A 17715-nucleotide genomic window follows, 5' to 3' on the forward strand; every position below is an offset into this window, starting at 1 on the left:
CACACAAAAACAATCACAAAATTTGAACCTGAAAAATCTGAGAATACAAAAAAACACAACACTACTCTTTGGCTTGATTTTGAAATGTTCAAAAAGTTACATAGAGCACTTTTCTAAAAGATTTTTTGTCAATATTCAAGTTAAAAATCAAATTCAAGTTTTTTTGTGCCCAACCCTTTGTTGATCTTCCAAACCATTCATGTTTCATTATTGCTTCACCTATTTCTTAAAATTTCCACCTACATACTTGAAATGCTGGGCAGACAGTTTCCTAACAGCTGTTGTTTCCCAACTGCCTGATCTCCTCCATCTGCATGTGTATAAAAAGCTCTAACGACCAACACACCGTCAGATTTGCCTTGACCTTCTCTGGGACAGATTGTGAAGAGACAACAGTAATTGCAAATTCTTTTATAATTATACATTCTGTTTTCTATTTGATTATTCTGTCAGACATTGACTCAGTGCTTTCATGATACTGTTTTATTTTTTTACTTATTGTAATTTTTAAATTATTATTATTTCTTATTTTGGCAGGTAATCAGTGAAACAATGCTGAAGGTAGTATTTGTGCTGGGATGCCTCCTGTGTCTCACTCTGGCTTATTCTGTAAGTTCCACATTTATAAAGACTGAATCAATGTTCTTTTGGTCGGTGCAGCCGCCACAGAATAAAAATAATATTTATTTATTGTCGTTTTTAACAGGATGACTCGGCATCCAGCCGGGAGAACCGTTCACTTCAAGGCCATCATCCTGCTAAGGTAAGTTTATTGTATTGGTTTTACTGGAGTAGATAAGAACTGATGCCAAACCAGAATCTGTTTCCTGAATCTGAATAAACCTGACCTTGATTTGTGTTTCAGGGCCGTGGTCCTCCTCGTGGGAAACATGGCCACCCTTGTGTACCTTACGAAATCCTTCTGAAGCTTCGTGAGTTTCTGCTCGCCCGTACTACCACCACTACTACGGCTGCAACTACCACCGCAGCTGCTTCCACCACCGCTGCTGCTTCCACCACCGCAGCTGCTTCCACCACCGCTGCTGCTTCCACCACCGCTGCTTCTACCACCACCGCTGCTTCTTCCACAGCAGCTCCTAATACCACAGTGGCAGCTACAACATAAAGAATCTTCTCTCCCCACTAAATATGGCAAATAACATCTCCTGATTCTTCATGCTGTTTCCTAAATAAAGTACAAGTTGAATGCATATGGTCTCAATGTGTTTGTGAATGAAAAGTGAGTTAATTGGCTTTTTTCACACCAGCTATGCACATTTTTATTGAAGACAAATCTCAAATGCAAACGACATTACATTTATAACTCAGAACTCAATGAAGTATATGGATTGTGCAGTATATGGAAGTGATGAAAATAAGTAAAACCATTTAGAAATAATTCTGTCTTCAAGTTATCAAGCAATACATTCAAATCATGGAATTTAGAAAAGAAAAACACATAGAAATCCCACATCATTTTTTCTGTTGATTTGTTCATATTAATGTAAGACTTGCATATATATTTTCCCCCCTACACATTTTTCATCTCTTTCTTCTCACAGTCTGAATTAACAGCTTCAAGAACTTACAACAAACAGTGACAGAAAAAAGGAACTAACTGTGACTATCTGTGTTATGCACTTTTAAAGTGTTGAATGTCTTTTACTTAATATGTTTTTAAAACTAGTCAAGCAGTGAGCGGACTGATTCTCAAAAGGCAAAAACAGTTTAAGATCTATGGAAGAAATCAAACACGTGGCTGAGGTTTCCGACTGGTGGCGTAGAAGGAGGAAATCAGGGCTCAGCAGAAAACATGGCAGCATAACGGCTGAACAAACTTTGTTTGATGTCTAATAGATAAATTTACTCTGCTGAAAATGGATTTGTGGTGCATCTGTAAGCTAAACCTGGAATCCAAGCTGGAAGCAGATGGGATTCTGCTTCAAGATCAGGAGATGTTGCAAACACTGATCTGATGAGGAATAGTCAAACTATTCTTTGAGCTTTATTAGGAAGCAGGTCATCTTTACCGTAAAATATTTTTGAAAACTGTCTATAATCTTTATTTCTCTTCACCATCATGTTATAATTGTGTTGGTAAGTTAAATAAAATCACAATAAATTACATTAAAGTAACTACCTATGGCAAAATAACTTTAAAAAATAAGTCCAAGGAGTTCAAATATATTGGCAAGGCACTCTATTTTTTCCATGTCGTTTGTGCTCAGGAATAAAATTAAATAACATCAAATAAATGTCTGTTGTTATTTATTGTGTAATTCAAATGTTAACAGAAGCTTAAAAACAAACATTTTCTTTAATTTTATGTTAGCAAGTTGTTGAGTTCCATCTGAGAAACAACTAAAAATAAATATAATCTTAAGGTTTTCATGAAAGTGCCACCAAACCAAAGTTGATTGGTTTGGTGTGTTTAAATTCAAGGATGTTTTAAGCATCGAGGGAACAAATGGCAGCCTTATGTCTGCAATATTACAATGAAAATAAGTTAAAAAGTACAAAAGTCACATGTAAATAACTCATTCATAAAGTAGCAAATAGATTGTTTGTAAATGTTTCATAACTTAGTGAGGATAGGTTTTGGTATATTGACTGAATTTGTACAGTGCTGTTCTAGTCATACTAACCACTCAAAGGCCTTTACTGAAGTATTTCACTTTGCCCAGAGGCACATCAACATGTGGCAGGAGGAGGCTGGAATTGACCCTGCAGCTTTCCAGTTGACAGAAAATATTCTACACATTCAGGTTGAGTCAAGTTTACCCCAAAGGCAAAAACCCTTATACGTTTTGTAAAAATAAGTTAAAAACAACTTAACACCCATGCATTATCTTACTTACTTCAAACCATAAAGCTGCACAGGCAATTTAAAAAGTATGACTTTACTTTAGGCGGCACAAATCTAACATGACAGACATTATTACGCCAGGGTAATGAGAGCCTCTCAGACTAAAAATTCCCAGAAATATTTGCAACAGTGCGTTATATTTATTACCTGCATTAATCACAGCTATTAATTTCCACATGTTATATTTTGTTACTAATACAAAATGTAAAATACAATTTTTAAAATTGAACTTATTTTTTCATTTATCTATTGCTTAAAAAAATACACCTGCATTCATTTTTGTTTTATTTTGAAAGAAATACACCATAAGCTATTTAGCCTTTTTAATCTCTTTCCAACACTCCATGATCTACTTTAAATGTCTTGACAGATTCTCTCTGCAAAAAGACATAGAGCAACAGGAATGGGCAATGAAGAAAGAAAACATGTGGAAATGTTAAAACCACTCACAATACCAGATGATGCAGTATTTAATACAGAGCATTTAATGAGCTTATTAAGCCTTTCCTCTAGATTTGCTTTCCAGAAATTAACCTTCAGACAGCACCTTTGAATACTCAGTTTGTATCTCTTTTATGTAACAGACTGTGCTCTTCTTTATTATACTGAAGACTTTCCATGATGATTCGTTGTTCTTGTGTTATTCCAGAACAAAAAAAAATTCAATTCAGTGCATATGTGAAGTATTTGCAAAACTTCATTTTTCCAAATTTTGTTATGTTACAGTTTTATTGCATTACATGAATTTTGTCCTCTAAATTCTACACACTACGTTCTTTGACATAAGTATGAAATATAAGTCGACTCACAACTGACGCTTTGATTAGCTGAGGAAAAAATCATGTGATTAATAGCAAAAGTTTCTGATAGATTTTCAAATACTGAATCATTTGAAAAGAAATAAATGCAAAGATTCAGAATTTCACAGTTGTTCAGTCCACACAAAAACAATCACAAATAATTTGATGAATACAAAAAACACAACACTACTCTTTGGCTAGATTTTGAAATGTTCAAAAAGTTAGATAGATGACATTTCTAAAAGATTTTTTGTCAATATCAAATTCAAATTCAAGTATTTCCCCCTATTCCTTTTTACCAAATAAACTTAAAAGTTTTACCTACTCCAACAAAGCTTTACAACAATATTTATTTCAGCAAAACATCTTTTTGGTCCTTTTTTCCCTTGTAAAATATTAGATAACATATCACTGGTCATCTTATACGTTTCTCTTTTCAATCTTTCAAAAGTTTATTTAATCTTTTACACACTAAACCAATCACGTTTTTTTTTTTATTTGTGCCCAACCCTTTGTTGATCTTCCAAACCATTCATGTTTATTATTGCTTCACCTATTTCTTAAAATTTCCACCTACATACTTGAAATGCTGGGCAGACAGTTTCCTAACAGCTGTTGTTTCCCAACTGCCTGATCTCCTCCATCTGCATGTGTATAAAAAGCTCTAACGACCAACACACCGTCAGATTTGCCTTGACCTTCTCTGGGACAGATTGTGAAGAGACAACAGTAATTGCAAATTTCTTTTATAATTATTCATTCTGTTTTCTATTTGATTATTCTGTCAGACATTGACTCAGTGCTTTCATGATACCGTTTTATTTTTTTTACTTATTGTAATTTTTAAATTATTATTATTTCTTATTTTGGCAGGTAATCAGTGAAACAATGCTGAAGGTAGTATTTGTGCTGGGATGCCTCCTGTGTCTCACTCTGGCTTATTCTGTAAGTTCCACATTTATAAAGACTGAATCAATGTTCTTTTGGTCGGTGCAGCCGCCACAGAATAAAAATAATATTTATTTATTGTCGTTTTTAACAGGATGACTCGGCATCCAGCCGGGAGAACCGTTCACTTCAAGGCCATCATCCTGCTAAGGTAAGTTTATTGTATTGGTTTTACTGGAGTAGATAAGAACTGATGCCAAACCAGAATCTGTTTCCTGAATCTGAATAAACCTGACCTTGATTTGTGTTTCAGGGCCGTGGTCCTCCTCGTGGGAAACATGGCCACCCTTGTGTACCTTACGACATCCTTCTGAAGCTTCGTGAGTTTCTGCTCGCCCGTACTACCACCACTACTACGGCTGCAACTACCACCGCAGCTGCTTCCACCACCGCAGCTGCTTCCACCACCGCTGCTTCTACCACAGCAGCTCCTAATATCACAGTGGCAGCTACAACATAAAGAATCTTCTCTCCCCACTAAATATGGCAAATAACATCTTATGATTCTTCATGCTGTTTCCTAAATAAAGTACAAGTTGAATGCATATGGTCTCAATGTGTTTGTGAATGAAAAGTGAGTTAATTGGCTTTTTTCACACCAGCTATGCACATTTTTATTGAAGACAAATCTCAAATGCAAACGACATTACATTTATAACTCAGAACTCAATGAAGTATATGGATTGTGCAGTATATGGAAGTGATGAAAATAAGTAAAACCATTTAGAAATAATTCTGTCTTCAAGTCATCAAGCAATACATTCAAATCATGGAATTTAGAAAAGAAAAACACATAGAAATCCCACATCATTTTTTCTGTTGATTTGTTCATATTAATGTAAGACTTGCATATATATTTTTCCCCCTACACATTTTTCATCTCTTTCTTCTCACAGTCTGAATTAACAGCTTCAAGAACTTACAACAAACAGTGACAGAAAAAAGGAACTAACTGTGACTATCTGTGTTATGCACTTTTAAAGTGTTGAATGTCTTTTACTTAATATGTTTTTAAAACTAGTCAAGCAGTGAGCGGACTGATTCTCAAAAGGCAAAAACAGTTTAAGATCTATGGAAGAAATCAAACACGTGGCTGAGGTTTCCGACTGGTGGCGTAGAAGGAGGAAATCAGGGCTCAGCAGAAAACATGGCAGCATAACGGCTGAACAAACTTTGTTTGATGTTTAATAGATACATTTACTCTGCTGAAAATGGATTTGTGGTGCATCTGTAAGCTAAACCTGGAATCCAAGCTGGAAGCAGATGGGATTCTGCTTCAAGATCAGGAGATGTTGCAAACACTGATCTGATGAGGAATAGTCAAACTATTCTTTGAGCTTTATTAGGAAGCAGGTCATCTTTACCGTAAAATATTTTTGAAAACTGTCTATAATCTTTATTTCTCTTCACCATCATGTTATAATTGTGTTGGTAAGTTAAATAAAATCACAATAAATTACATTAAAGTAACTACCTATGGCAAAATAACTTTAAAAAATAAGTCCAAGGAGTTCAAATATATTGGCAAGGCACTCTATTTTTTCCATGTCGTTTGTGCTCAGGAATAAAATTAAATAACATCAAATAAATGTCTTTTGTTATTTATTGTGTAATTCAAATGTTAACAGAAGCTTAAAAACAAACATTTTCTTTAATTTTATGTTAGCAAGTTGTTGAGTTCCATCTGAGAAACAACTAAAAATAAAAATAATCTTAAGGTTTTCATGAAAGTGCCACCAAACCAAAGTTGATTGGTTTGGTGTGTTTAAATTCAAGGATGTTTTAAGCATCGAGGGAACAAATGGCAGCCTTATGTCTGCAATATTACAATGAAAATAAGTTAAAAAGTACAAAAGTCACATGTAAATAACTCATTTATAAAGTAGCAAATAGATTGTTTGTAAATGTTTCATAACTTAGTGAGGATAGGTTTTGGTATATTGACTGAATTTGTACAGTGCTGTTCTAGTCATACTAACCACTCAAAGGCCTTTACTGAAGTATTTCACTTTGCCCAGAGGCACATCAACGTGTGGCAGGAGGAGGCTGGAATTGACCCTGCAGCTTTCCAGTTGACAGAAAATATTCTACACATTCAGGTTGAGTCAAGTTTACCCCAAAGGCAAAAACCCTTATACGTTTTGTAAAAAATAAGATAAAAACGACTTAACACCCATGCATTATCTTACTTACTTCAAACCATAAAGCTGCACAGGCAATTTAAAAACTCTGACTTTACTTTAGGCGGCACAAATCTAACATGATAGACATTATTACGCCAGGGTAATGAGAGCCTCTCAGACTAAAAATTCCCAGAAACGTTTGCAGCAGTGTGTTATATTTATTACCTGCAATAGAAAAAAAAATATAGACTATGTCCACCATGTGTACATCCATAAACAAGATAATTATAATGTTAGGAAAGAATGGAGCAAGCACCGTTTCCAGGGAGCTCTAAGCAGCAAACACAACAGTTTTGCAAGTATGGAGTCGTTATGAAAGAAATGAGTTGCCCCAGATTTTAAAATAAAGAACGAAGGATTGTTCTCTGATAAAAAAAAAAAGTATCAGTTATGCAGACATTCAATTTTCAAACCTTAAACCATTCTTTGAAGATGGATTTTATCTGCCTGTGTTTGTGCACATTCTCACACATCCACTCAGATACATAACAGGATGAGGACATTTAATCTTATAAAAACCCAACCCAACCCTAAAGCCGAAACTGTGTGCACACCCCTGTTGGTTTGTTTCCTGAGGCTAACCGCGGCCCATCAGAGATGAGGCAACACCTGTGAAGTTGACGGGCAATGTCGACACAGTAGGGCTGTTTAAAAGCTAATTGGGTTTCTTGAGGCACCCATATGCAGACTGATTTGATGAGCGTGATCTTTTATTCGTCATAAAGCTTTTTATTCTTGAGCCCGACTGCGATACGGAGACTAAGCCAGCATGAAGTCCAGGATAGTGTGTTTTCTGATGATTCTTCTTTGCATTAGTGTCCATGCAACTGTAAGTACAAAACTGTTAAGCACTGCTTTGTTTACATGACATTGTGCAAATTATTGAACATTTTTTTGTGTTAAAGTGAAATAATTTATCTCTTTGTGAATTTTGAAGAGGTGCCATGGTAAGCGCAGTTCTAGCAGTGAGTCGGGCAGTGGAGAGGTAATTAATAATAATGCAAATAACTTTTTATTTTGATCGTTTTTAGCATTTATCAGTATTGCCTAAGTTTCTTTTCTGTTTTTTATTTTTTGTTGTTTGTTTTTGTTTGTTTGTTTTTGCTTCAGGTGAACACGGCAGACCTGCCTTCACTTATCTGCACTCTGTTTCCCACTCTGTGTTCAACAAAGACTACAACAACGACAACAACAGCAACCGCCACAACAACAACAACAACAACAAAGGCAGTCACGACTTCAGTCACCCCCCGAGGAGACATTTGATAAGCTACAGCCTCTAAAATGAATCCAACACGAGGAATATTTAGCAAGATGGGGAGTTTGTTTACTTTGTTTTGCAAAATGATCAGTTTAATGGTGTTTTATTTTGGTAAGGCCATTTGAAAAAAAAAAAAAACAGAATTAAATGGTTGACATAAAAACGAATGTATTAGTTTGAACTAGTTAAAATTTCTTTGTTGTGCCTCCTTTCCTTTTCTATTATACTTTGTTGATTGCACTTAATTTATCCAGCACAGTTTTTGATTGTCTTTCCACGTAAAGTCTTGATAATGTTTGTCCATACGGTGAAAAACACCAATATAAGCAAAGAGTAATGGACAACGTATGTTGGAGACGGGTCCCCACGGATGAGAAGACTCTGACAACACACCAGTGTAACATCCACTCAGTAAACTCACACAGACAAGCTGACTGCTTAAGAAAAGGGATGAGTGTAAGCTGCTAGAAGCCAGACTTTGCCAACTCTGTCGCTCCTGAATCACCTGACCAACACTTTGATTAATTCTTCTGCACTGCTGATTCCTAAGACTTTGACTGAAATACATTGTGTTTTGTTCTAATCAATTACTTTGTGTTTGATGTAATTTGATGTGCCTAAACACTGTATTATCAAAAATCCTGATTTTGAATGTACTTTTTCTCTATTTTTTTTTTTAACTCATAGGTTTTTTTTTTCTTAATTATGACTGTGCACTGACTGATCTTCTGTGTGCTGCAGGTGAAGTGTTATGGTTCTAATAAAATCAAATAAAATGAACAAGATATTTGCAAAGATAAAGTTTAGTAATAGTATGTATATGAATCACTATGAACATTAAATGATAAATCAAATGAGAATGCTACATCCTGCGAAAGATCTCGTAGATTTCTCAATGATCTCACTGAATACAATGAGTTCAAGAAGCTCCATGTTTTCTGTTCTGCTGCTTTTGACGATGCGTCGCTAAAAAGTATATTTTGGGGCTCTATACTTACTTAGCACACTGCTGATTCCACTGAAGTCAAGTGTCTAAGGGAGCCACATCAACGGCAAATGGTGTTTTCCAGAGATTTACAGAAACACAAGCAGTTCCTGATCACACACACTCAGTCACACAGTTTCCCCTTTCCGATCACAGCAGAAATGCTAAAACAAAGACACAGTGGAAGATGAAAGGAGGAGTCTGACATTGTGCTCATCGACTGTCAGACATGAAAACTTAATTCACCAGATAACTTTCAACTTTGCATAATGTCCAGGACATTATGACCGTTGAATTTTGCCACATGTGTTGCCTGTTTATTTGTTTGTTTATGTAATTTAAATGAATATGTCACATGCTGACATAAACAAAAGTTTTGAATGAAAAGTATTGTGTAGCCCACCCCTTCTCTAAAAAGTCTATTCACTAAACCATAAGCAGCACACACCAATCAGCCGTCCATACTAAACACAAAACACGCAATGTGTATATTTAATAACAACAAAGAAATCTTTGTAATGACGCAGCACTATACTGTTTCAATATACCGTATAGTGCTGTATATTGATTATAGTGATTGTATTTTATTTTTCTAAAAAGTAAAAATCGATCCACTCTCCTTGGTTTCTTTAGACAGATTTGTTCCATAAACAGAAATACTAATTTAAATTTATTTTGTTTTTTAAGGGTGATGGGATATAATGTGATTCTAATATTAAAATGGCATTAAATTGTAATATTTGTTGTGTTTAATGTACAGCGATACTTTAGCTTTTCGTCATTTCTACTTCAAAGACATGAATTTAAAACTTTTAATGCTTTTGAGTGTACTTGCAATCACTGTATTGGCTCATCTACACTTTACAGGAATTTCAAAGTCCACACGCCTCGTAATGGATTTTTTAATTGGATTTGGATGAGTCAGCCATAATTCATTCAGCTTAAGCAACTTCAGAGAAGCTAGCTTTTCTCATGCTTTTTTTTTTTTTTTTTTTGTGCATGTCACACATGTAACGTACATAATTAAGGATAATTACAGCAGTCAGACAGTGACATCAGCCACACCCACAGGTGTCCTGAGTGTCAGGAAGCAACACTGTCTGAACTCTTCACTGGTTGTTTATACATTTCTATAGACGTTACACCATCATAATTGAAAGAAAACTTGCAATTCCGTTCATTCAGGAGAATTTGTGTGGTTTCCAGCTCGCTGCTTCATTCACAGGAGATAATTAGGTGGATTTTGAGCTTTTCTTTCCGTGCTGTGATTGGTCATTTCAGCTTCTGACAGACCCATAAGTGTCTGCTCCTGGCCTTTCACTTTCAGTCAATTTATTTGGCTCCCCGGTGACATTACCCGAACGTTTTCAGGGCCTGAAAGGGAAGAACTCAGAGCAATAGTGGCCTCACTTTGTTCGTAAAAGATGTTCATCATATTTCTGCTTTCCTGTTTGACAATAATAGTAACTGCAATACCGGTAAGAAATAATAACGATAATAATGAAATGCCAGCATATTATCAAAAGCTTAATTGAACATGCAACTTCTAATTATTTTCTTTAACAGGTTAGTCCAAGTACTCGTCCTCTGCAGCCATCACAGAAGGGAGTCAGTCATGGAAGGCAACCTGTTGATGCCACATTCAGGAAACCTGAGGCTCAGGTGGACCCGTCTCTTCCTCACAGCTTGGACCAACAACAGCCTGGAAATCCCCAGCATCCGGATCAAGAGGCCAACAACCAACAACAGGCCAACAACCAACAACAGGCCAACAACCAACATTCATTGCAGCATTACGCATTGTTTCCACAAGGGGGCAGCCCAGTGATGTTCCCCCTTCCTCAGGGTGTCGCTGGATTTCTACCGCCTAACCAGCTGACCCTTCCTCAGCAGCCTCTGGTAAGAAATAACAACGTTTACAATACAATTTAGACTGAAGAAGGTTTCTGATTTTTTTCTGCCTTGTAATTTTAAAACAATAAATCCAAACGGTGTCTGTGTTCTTTCCATTCTTCTAACTAGATTTTTCCATCGTACGGATTCATGCCTGTATTCCCCTCACCCTATAGCAATCAGCTGGTAAGATATCATTAGCAAACACACAGGTTGTGCCTTCAGCAATATCCCACACATAGATTTAAAGTATTGCATGTGCTCACTATAGATTGAAGTTTGAAGTTCAGAAAAAAAATTCCCAGCACAACTTACTTTAACTTGAAAGATTTCCCCTGTGGGTGTCTTGAACAGTTTTCAACAGTTTAATGAAAGTTTTTTTTTTTTTTTTAACTCTTTCAAGTGCTCTCAAAGGAAACCAGAGACAACCTCAAACTCTCTCACTGGAGACAGTGTTGTGCAAATACAGACATCTGTCTCTAAACATAATTACTGGTTGATTTACGGTGCCGAGGCAGCAACTAACATTTTAATGCCGCAAGTGCTGATTATTTAACCTCCTAATTCAGAGTAATGTAGCACAGTTCAAGTCTTTGTGTACACAGTGCACAAGTCATGAACACAAACTAAACCTTGCATGCATTTTCTCTCCTGCAAAGTTCTCCCCGTATGGATTCCCGAAGGTTACCGAGTCTCACCTCCCTCAAGCTCCAATAAATCAGCTCACCAACGGTCCTGTGCTGCCAGCAGAAAATGCTGCAGGGGCAGCTGCACCCTCCATAGCTGCAGCTCAACAAACACAACAACAGGTTCCTTAATTTGACATGACTGATCCCATAGAGAAATAAATATTGACTTTATTGGAAGTTAAAAGTGGAGCTGCATGATCAGACTGTCAAACTCTCTTTCACAGAATCCCCCAGTCGTGTACATGCTCCAGCAACCCATGGTAGATATGAATTGGTGTTTTTATGCTTGGATGACGAAACAACTTTTGTTGCCTCTCAATTGTTTGCCAGATCATTTTTCATCTCACACGAGCTGTCATTGCTTTCTAGAATCCCTCACTTGGAGGTCTCAGCTCAGAGGAACTGGAGGTAAATCAGCCAAGATTTTTGACTGACTCTCAACATGTGCAAACACTTTGTTTCAGTGAACTTGATGATCCCAAATCCCAAAACTGCTTCCCCTTCCATGTGCCTTATGTTATCTATACATTATTCTCTGTTTCAGACAGCAGCAAAACTGAGCCAGCTGGGTATGTTTATGCCCACCATGCTTGCGAACCTTCCCGCTGGAGCAGCAGCAGCAGCTGTTCAGGCGCAGAGTCAGGTCGCCGGAATCACAAACCCAGACCAACGGGCTGCCGGACAAACTGCAAGGACCTCAGCTTCTGGAGCCAAACCATTACAGGGTGTACCTTGCTCTGGATCACGGCCGAATGTCAACAACACGCCCACCCGTCTGAAGAGAGCAGTGCGTGAAACTCCCGCAGTCCGATCAGCGGATCAACCCAAACTCCGGCCCACGCAGAGAAAACTGGCTTAATAAAACCGCAGCAGAAAACTTACTTATGATGTTTTAAAATATCAACTGCAAAAAATAAACGGCTAGCGATTTATCAGTAGGGTGTCTTTAGAATATGCCTAACCATTGTTGGTATTTTTTGCCTTCAGTGCAGTGTTTTTATATATTAAATAAAGAAGACAATCAGAGACTGACTGTGTCTTTCAGTGCTGCCCTGTGTGCTACTATTTCATCAATCTGCTTTCATTTAGTTTCAACATACATCACATCATTATGACAGACTTTGATTGGGTGAAGACCAATGCTACTTCCACATGTTGCAAAATTCACAAGAAGTCTTAAAAAATGTCCTTTATACGGAGTCCTTCATTTACTCTTGTGGCTCCAGGTGTTTGACTCCTTTTTGAAAAGAAAAGAAAAGAAAAGAAAAGAAAAGAAAAGAAATGAAAACAAAAGAGAAGAAAAGAAAAGATCTTTTTATAACTCTTTCCCTCAGTTAGTAGCAAGCTGTTAATACAGATTGTGCCTGGTGCTTGGCAGAAGGGCGACAGATGGTTTTTAGAGGATTTTTTGTAAAAAAAAAAAAAAAAAGGTTTTGTCTGGGAGGAATTAAAAGCCTGGAGCTTTATTAGCTAACTAGTTTAGAGAACTTTTCCTGACTTACTAACACCTTGTCTTGTTAGAACCAAAAAACTTAGATTTATTTTCCTGGGATTGTATATTATTGACCAATGCAAGATGGACCCTATTTCTGAAGGAGAAAAAAGGATAAATGGTCTTATTGGACTTTGTGAGATGTCAAACGGTTTGGTTAATGTTTTCTCATGATCTAACTCATCTTTGTCAACAACTTTATCGCTGGTGGATTTCTTGTTCTTGTGATGCTTTGTCACTAATGTTTTCTAACAAACCTGTGAGGCCTGGTTGCATTTTCATTTGGGCGTCCCAAAGTAAATTGAGGAATATACACATTTTCAGTTGTTTAGTGGTCTTACACATTAAACAATGTGCAAACCATGTATTATTTTCCTTTTTTGTTCCAGTTGTGCTCTACTTGTGTTTGTGCTTCATTTAAATTCTCAATCAAACACATTAAAGGTTTTGGCTGAAATGAGACAAAGTGATACATTTGTAAGGTATTGTAAATTTAAATGATCAAACTAAATACTACTTGAAACCGGCAGAGCAAATTGCTTCTTGGGTAATGAAAATTGATGTCTCATTTTTGTTAACCCAGAGTCATCTTTTGTCTCATCTTGTGAGCTGAATCTATCATTACGCACCTACTTGTTAGTGGATTTTAGGGCATTTACCCTCAGTAGGCCTCACCTCAAGTCTTCATTCAGTTCCAGTCCTGGTTGGAGGTTAAACCTGTGTGGAATTTCACGATCTCCCTGCATGTCTATTAGTTTGCCCCAGATACTGTGGTCCCCCCCCCCACAGTGTGAAACCAAACAAATTAGCTTAATTGGCAACTCCAAATTTACCGTAGGAGTGAATAATTCAATGTGTGTGTTAGTTTGTTTTGAAAATCTTTACGGCGACTGAGCAATGGACCTGTCTGGGATTTCCATAACCTGTTGCCCATTTACTGTCAGTATTGTACTCAGCTCTGAATAATCGAAAACAGATACAGTGGGCAGATGAAGGAGACGTACATCGATGGGCATGCGCATCATAAATGCATGTCTTATACAGACTTTATTGAGTGACATATGTATATTGTGGTTGCGTAGACTTGAGCCTGTGGATAAATCAGTCTGATAGAAAACACATATTTTCCTAAATAAACCAAGTGTCAAAGGTCATAGGTCCTAATCCCAGCCTAAACTCTTGGTGCCTGGATTTTACTTGTTCTCTCCAAACATGTATGAGTTCTCTCTGGGTCATTTGGTTTTTTTATAATGTTCAACAGACTCAACAATTGTAATCATTGTACCATTGTCAATATTTTCCATTAGTTTTTGACAAAAACAACAGTGATAGTTAAGAAGAATAAAAATGTTTATATATTAGAGTCATATTTTCACACTTTGGACTTGGGGTTACTGGGTTCTTGCACTTCTGTACCTCATAAATTACACTGCTGAAGGATCATATGTCATAAATGTGTGCTTCAAGCCAAAAATGTGTTAAAGGGGTTTCTCCCAGAGACAGAGCTGTCAGTGATGTGATCATAAAATTAAAACTCTTTGGCTTATGACCAATGCCTGTCAAAAGTCTGCAAGGTCTTTGTTTTGTCAGCAAATAAATAGGAGCAGATCTCCCTCTGCTCATCACACATCCTTCTCCAGGAATACTTCTTTACTCACAAGTGGACGGACAGGAAAGGTAAATCTCTTAAAATGAAATAGGATTATTGAAGGATTTGTTGCATAATTTCTATATTTTATTCTTTTAAAAGTTCTGTATTGAATATACTAGCATGGAATAATCCCAAAATAATTCTTTCCACAGCTTAATTCAAAATGAAGCTCATTCTGCTAGCAGCCTGCATCATTGGGATGGCTTCCTGTGCTCCTGTAAGGGAAACACACATTTGTTCCTCAAATTTGTACCGTATTTTTGACATAAAACTTTTGCAGTACAACCAACTAAAAGTCCAATTACACAGTACCTTGTCTTATAGGAATGATTTACCATATTTTTCTTGCTAATGTCTAAATTACCTTTTTTTTTTAGCATTTTAGCTCAACTATTTTTGATTTGCATAGTAATGAGCCTGTATAAATGTGTGTATGAATTTCCCACCAAACAGCCTCAGATGTACATGGAGTTTGACCTCCACTATGCCCCTCCTCAGGTAAAAACAAATGTTTTGCAGCGACTGCAGCATAGTTTTTCCTTCCCTTCCAAATGACCCAGTTAATACTGTGGACCTATTCTTCACAGGCGGCCCAAGCAATCCCTGCCGGAGCCCCAGTGGGGTCCCTGGAAGTTGTAAGAACAACATGTTATTATTTCATCCTTTCAACACAAATTTACACCTGGCGATTACTCTTTTATGTGATAATTGTGGCTATTTCCAATTTTCAGCTGCTCCCAGTTAACAACCAGAGGCAATATGTTGGAGGACCAGTGAGTGACATTTTAAAGCTGGATATTAACAGAGCCGCATTTGAACTTTGTAGTTAGAATCGTGGGGGGAAAAGAAGTCTCGAACAAAAATCTAAGTAAAAGTTTCGCTGTTCTTGCATTGCTGTGGCCTAGCCGCACACATTAACCCCTAAATGAACTTTCTCTGGAAGGTCCAAGGATTCATCAAGCAGGAGATCCACAGGGCAGATGGCAAAGACGATGAGATTGTAAGAGCATTTAACATCTTCCTGACTGAAAGTTGTTGCAGAATGTTTGTCGTCGTACTCGTCTCATTTCATCACCGTCCGTTTCAGTACTACCCCTTTGGGTTTGACCAGCCAGCTCCGGCTGCAGCTGCCCCTGCTGCCCCTGCCCCTGCTGCCCCTGCGGCCCCTGTTCCTGCTGCCCCCGCTGCTCCTGTAGCACCAGTTGCTCCTGTTGTTGTTGTCGCCGCACCCGTAAGAGCTGTTTAAGTATTCTATCTGGACATTACGTCTGAATGGTTTCATACGTTTCGATAACAGCACCACAAGACATATTTAAAGAGGAGAGGCGAGTAGGTTCATTCAAATTATTCTTGCTTGGGAAAAAAAAGAGCCCATTTTTTGCTGAGCTTTCTAGAAGAGTTGTCTCATCCTCCCTACTGAGTGGCTTACGACAAGCCTCTGTGATTTCAGGTTGCCAAACCCAGTGATGATGACGAGGAAGATGACTAAAAAGGTCTGAGTCAGCAGCAGTTGTGCTCGTGTGTGCAGAAAGAGGTACGATGCACACAAGCACACACAAAGGAAGAGACAGTTTATACAATGAACTGTTAATGAAACGTTTGTGTCATATGCTTAAATTATTTTCACAGCTGACTTAGTTTGTTTGTTTCTTTTTTTTTTTAAGACGAGGAAACCAGGAACCAGCTCAGATGAATAGAAACCAGACAACGATGCTGCTCTTCAAAGCTTCTAACAAATTTGGTGCTACGCGTTATGGACATCTTTCCAGTCCAGATGGTGCTTTGTTTTCTTCCTCAACAAAACAAACAAATATAATGTGTTGAAATGCAAATTGGTGGTTTGCTGTGAAATATGATTGTCCTATTTTTCCAATATTCCTCTTTGTGATCTTTCTATTAAGGAAGCTCAGAAAATAAATGAATTGAATGCATTAATCAGTGTCCTTGTGTTGTTTTGTCTTCTACAAATAACTATATATAGGAAAATAAGAAGGTAATAATATCAGTAAGTTCTTAAATCTTTCACATAATAAAAAAGGTTTTTGTATGCAACAACCTTGATTTTTCTTTAAGAATTGGCCCGACAGATTATTTAATATAGTTTGAATACAACTGAATTTTTGCTTCATGAGATTCATGTTTAGCAAGTCTTTGTTTTCAGACCACAGACATTAAATTGTATCTGGTCAGTATTTACTGTATTTCTTATCAGCACTTTTCTATTTGGAATTTAGAGAACAAAAGTGACGCAGAGATATATTTTACATTTTCTGAGTAAACATGTCTTCTGCTCTCATGGTAAACGGCTTGTCTCTCATAAAACCTTTCACTGTAAATCTTCTTCCACTGTTGTGTCTCATAAACGACACTGCTGATTGATAAAATGTCATAAAAGTGTGTTTCAGGTTAATAAGGAGTAGGAATGTTAGCTGTCAGTGTTGTAACCATAAATAATAAATCTTTGACTTATCTCCAAACAACCGTCACGTGTTAACACTTCTGTTTTATTTACCACGTTATAAGTAGAAGCAGCTATGCAGTCAATCAGATTAGAGATATATGGCACTATTTATGTACTATTCATCACTTGGATGTTTTACCCCAATCAAGATGTGCCTTTTAGGACAAAAATAAAAAATGCAAAGAAATCTCTCTAATGTCAAAGGAAAAACAGAGTTCTACGAAAAAAAAATTTACAAATTAAACTGTTGCATAATGAAAAAAAGAGTGTCCTTGTTATGCTTCATTTTTCAAAAATACTCCTAGCATTGCATTTTGTCTCTTTCTAAATACACAGAACAAATAAAACAACACACTGATACGAATTTATGCAACACTATTTAAAGTTTGTGTATAAACTAAAGTGCCTGTCAGGCGCAGCTGGAACATGTTGTATTAATAACAATTTGCCATGTGAACTGCAGAGATTTTATCTCGATTCTGATTT

At 36.9% G+C, this 17715-nt stretch overlaps 4 protein-coding genes across 4 annotated transcripts; all 4 read left to right on the forward strand.

Annotated features, from left to right (window-relative positions):
• Positions 1–299: 299 nt before the first annotated feature.
• LOC148161088 (uncharacterized) lies at positions 300–1211 on the forward strand. Its single transcript, XM_088007303.1, has 4 exons — positions 300–395; positions 538–609; positions 707–763; positions 866–1211. Exons 1-4 carry the CDS (start codon positions 315–317, stop codon positions 1124–1126), a joined length of 471 nt encoding a protein of 156 aa, XP_087863429.1. The 5' UTR covers positions 300–314; the 3' UTR covers positions 1127–1211.
• A 3088-nt stretch (positions 1212–4299) lies between these two features.
• LOC148161089 (uncharacterized) lies at positions 4300–5159 on the forward strand. Its single transcript, XM_088007316.1, has 4 exons — positions 4300–4395; positions 4540–4611; positions 4709–4765; positions 4868–5159. Exons 1-4 carry the CDS (start codon positions 4315–4317, stop codon positions 5072–5074), a joined length of 417 nt encoding a protein of 138 aa, XP_087863442.1. The 5' UTR covers positions 4300–4314; the 3' UTR covers positions 5075–5159.
• Positions 5160–7470: 2311 nt separating this feature from the next.
• ambn (ameloblastin) lies at positions 7471–12651 on the forward strand. The gene is made up of 9 exons (XM_015005557.2): positions 7471–7626; positions 7735–7782; positions 7908–10521; positions 10610–10942; positions 11066–11122; positions 11596–11745; positions 11850–11885; positions 11995–12033; positions 12170–12651. Exons 3-9 carry the CDS (start codon positions 10468–10470, stop codon positions 12482–12484), a joined length of 984 nt encoding a protein of 327 aa, XP_014861043.2. The 5' UTR covers positions 7471–7626; positions 7735–7782; positions 7908–10467; the 3' UTR covers positions 12485–12651.
• A 2280-nt stretch (positions 12652–14931) lies between these two features.
• Positions 14932–16829, forward strand: scpp7 (secretory calcium-binding phosphoprotein 7). Its single transcript, XM_088007321.1, has 7 exons — positions 14932–14985; positions 15222–15266; positions 15356–15403; positions 15500–15541; positions 15712–15768; positions 15856–15999; positions 16219–16829. The coding sequence occupies exons 1-7, from the start codon at positions 14932–14934 to the stop codon at positions 16255–16257; spliced, it is 429 nt and encodes a 142-aa protein (XP_087863447.1). The 3' UTR covers positions 16258–16829.
• Positions 16830–17715: the final 886 nt, after the last annotated feature.

Source organism: Poecilia mexicana, unplaced genomic scaffold (assembly GCF_051168715.1).
Source record: "Poecilia mexicana isolate PSO_F unplaced genomic scaffold, ASM5116871v1 scaffold_1, whole genome shotgun sequence".
Classification (NCBI taxonomy): domain Eukaryota; kingdom Metazoa; phylum Chordata; class Actinopteri; order Cyprinodontiformes; family Poeciliidae; genus Poecilia; species Poecilia mexicana.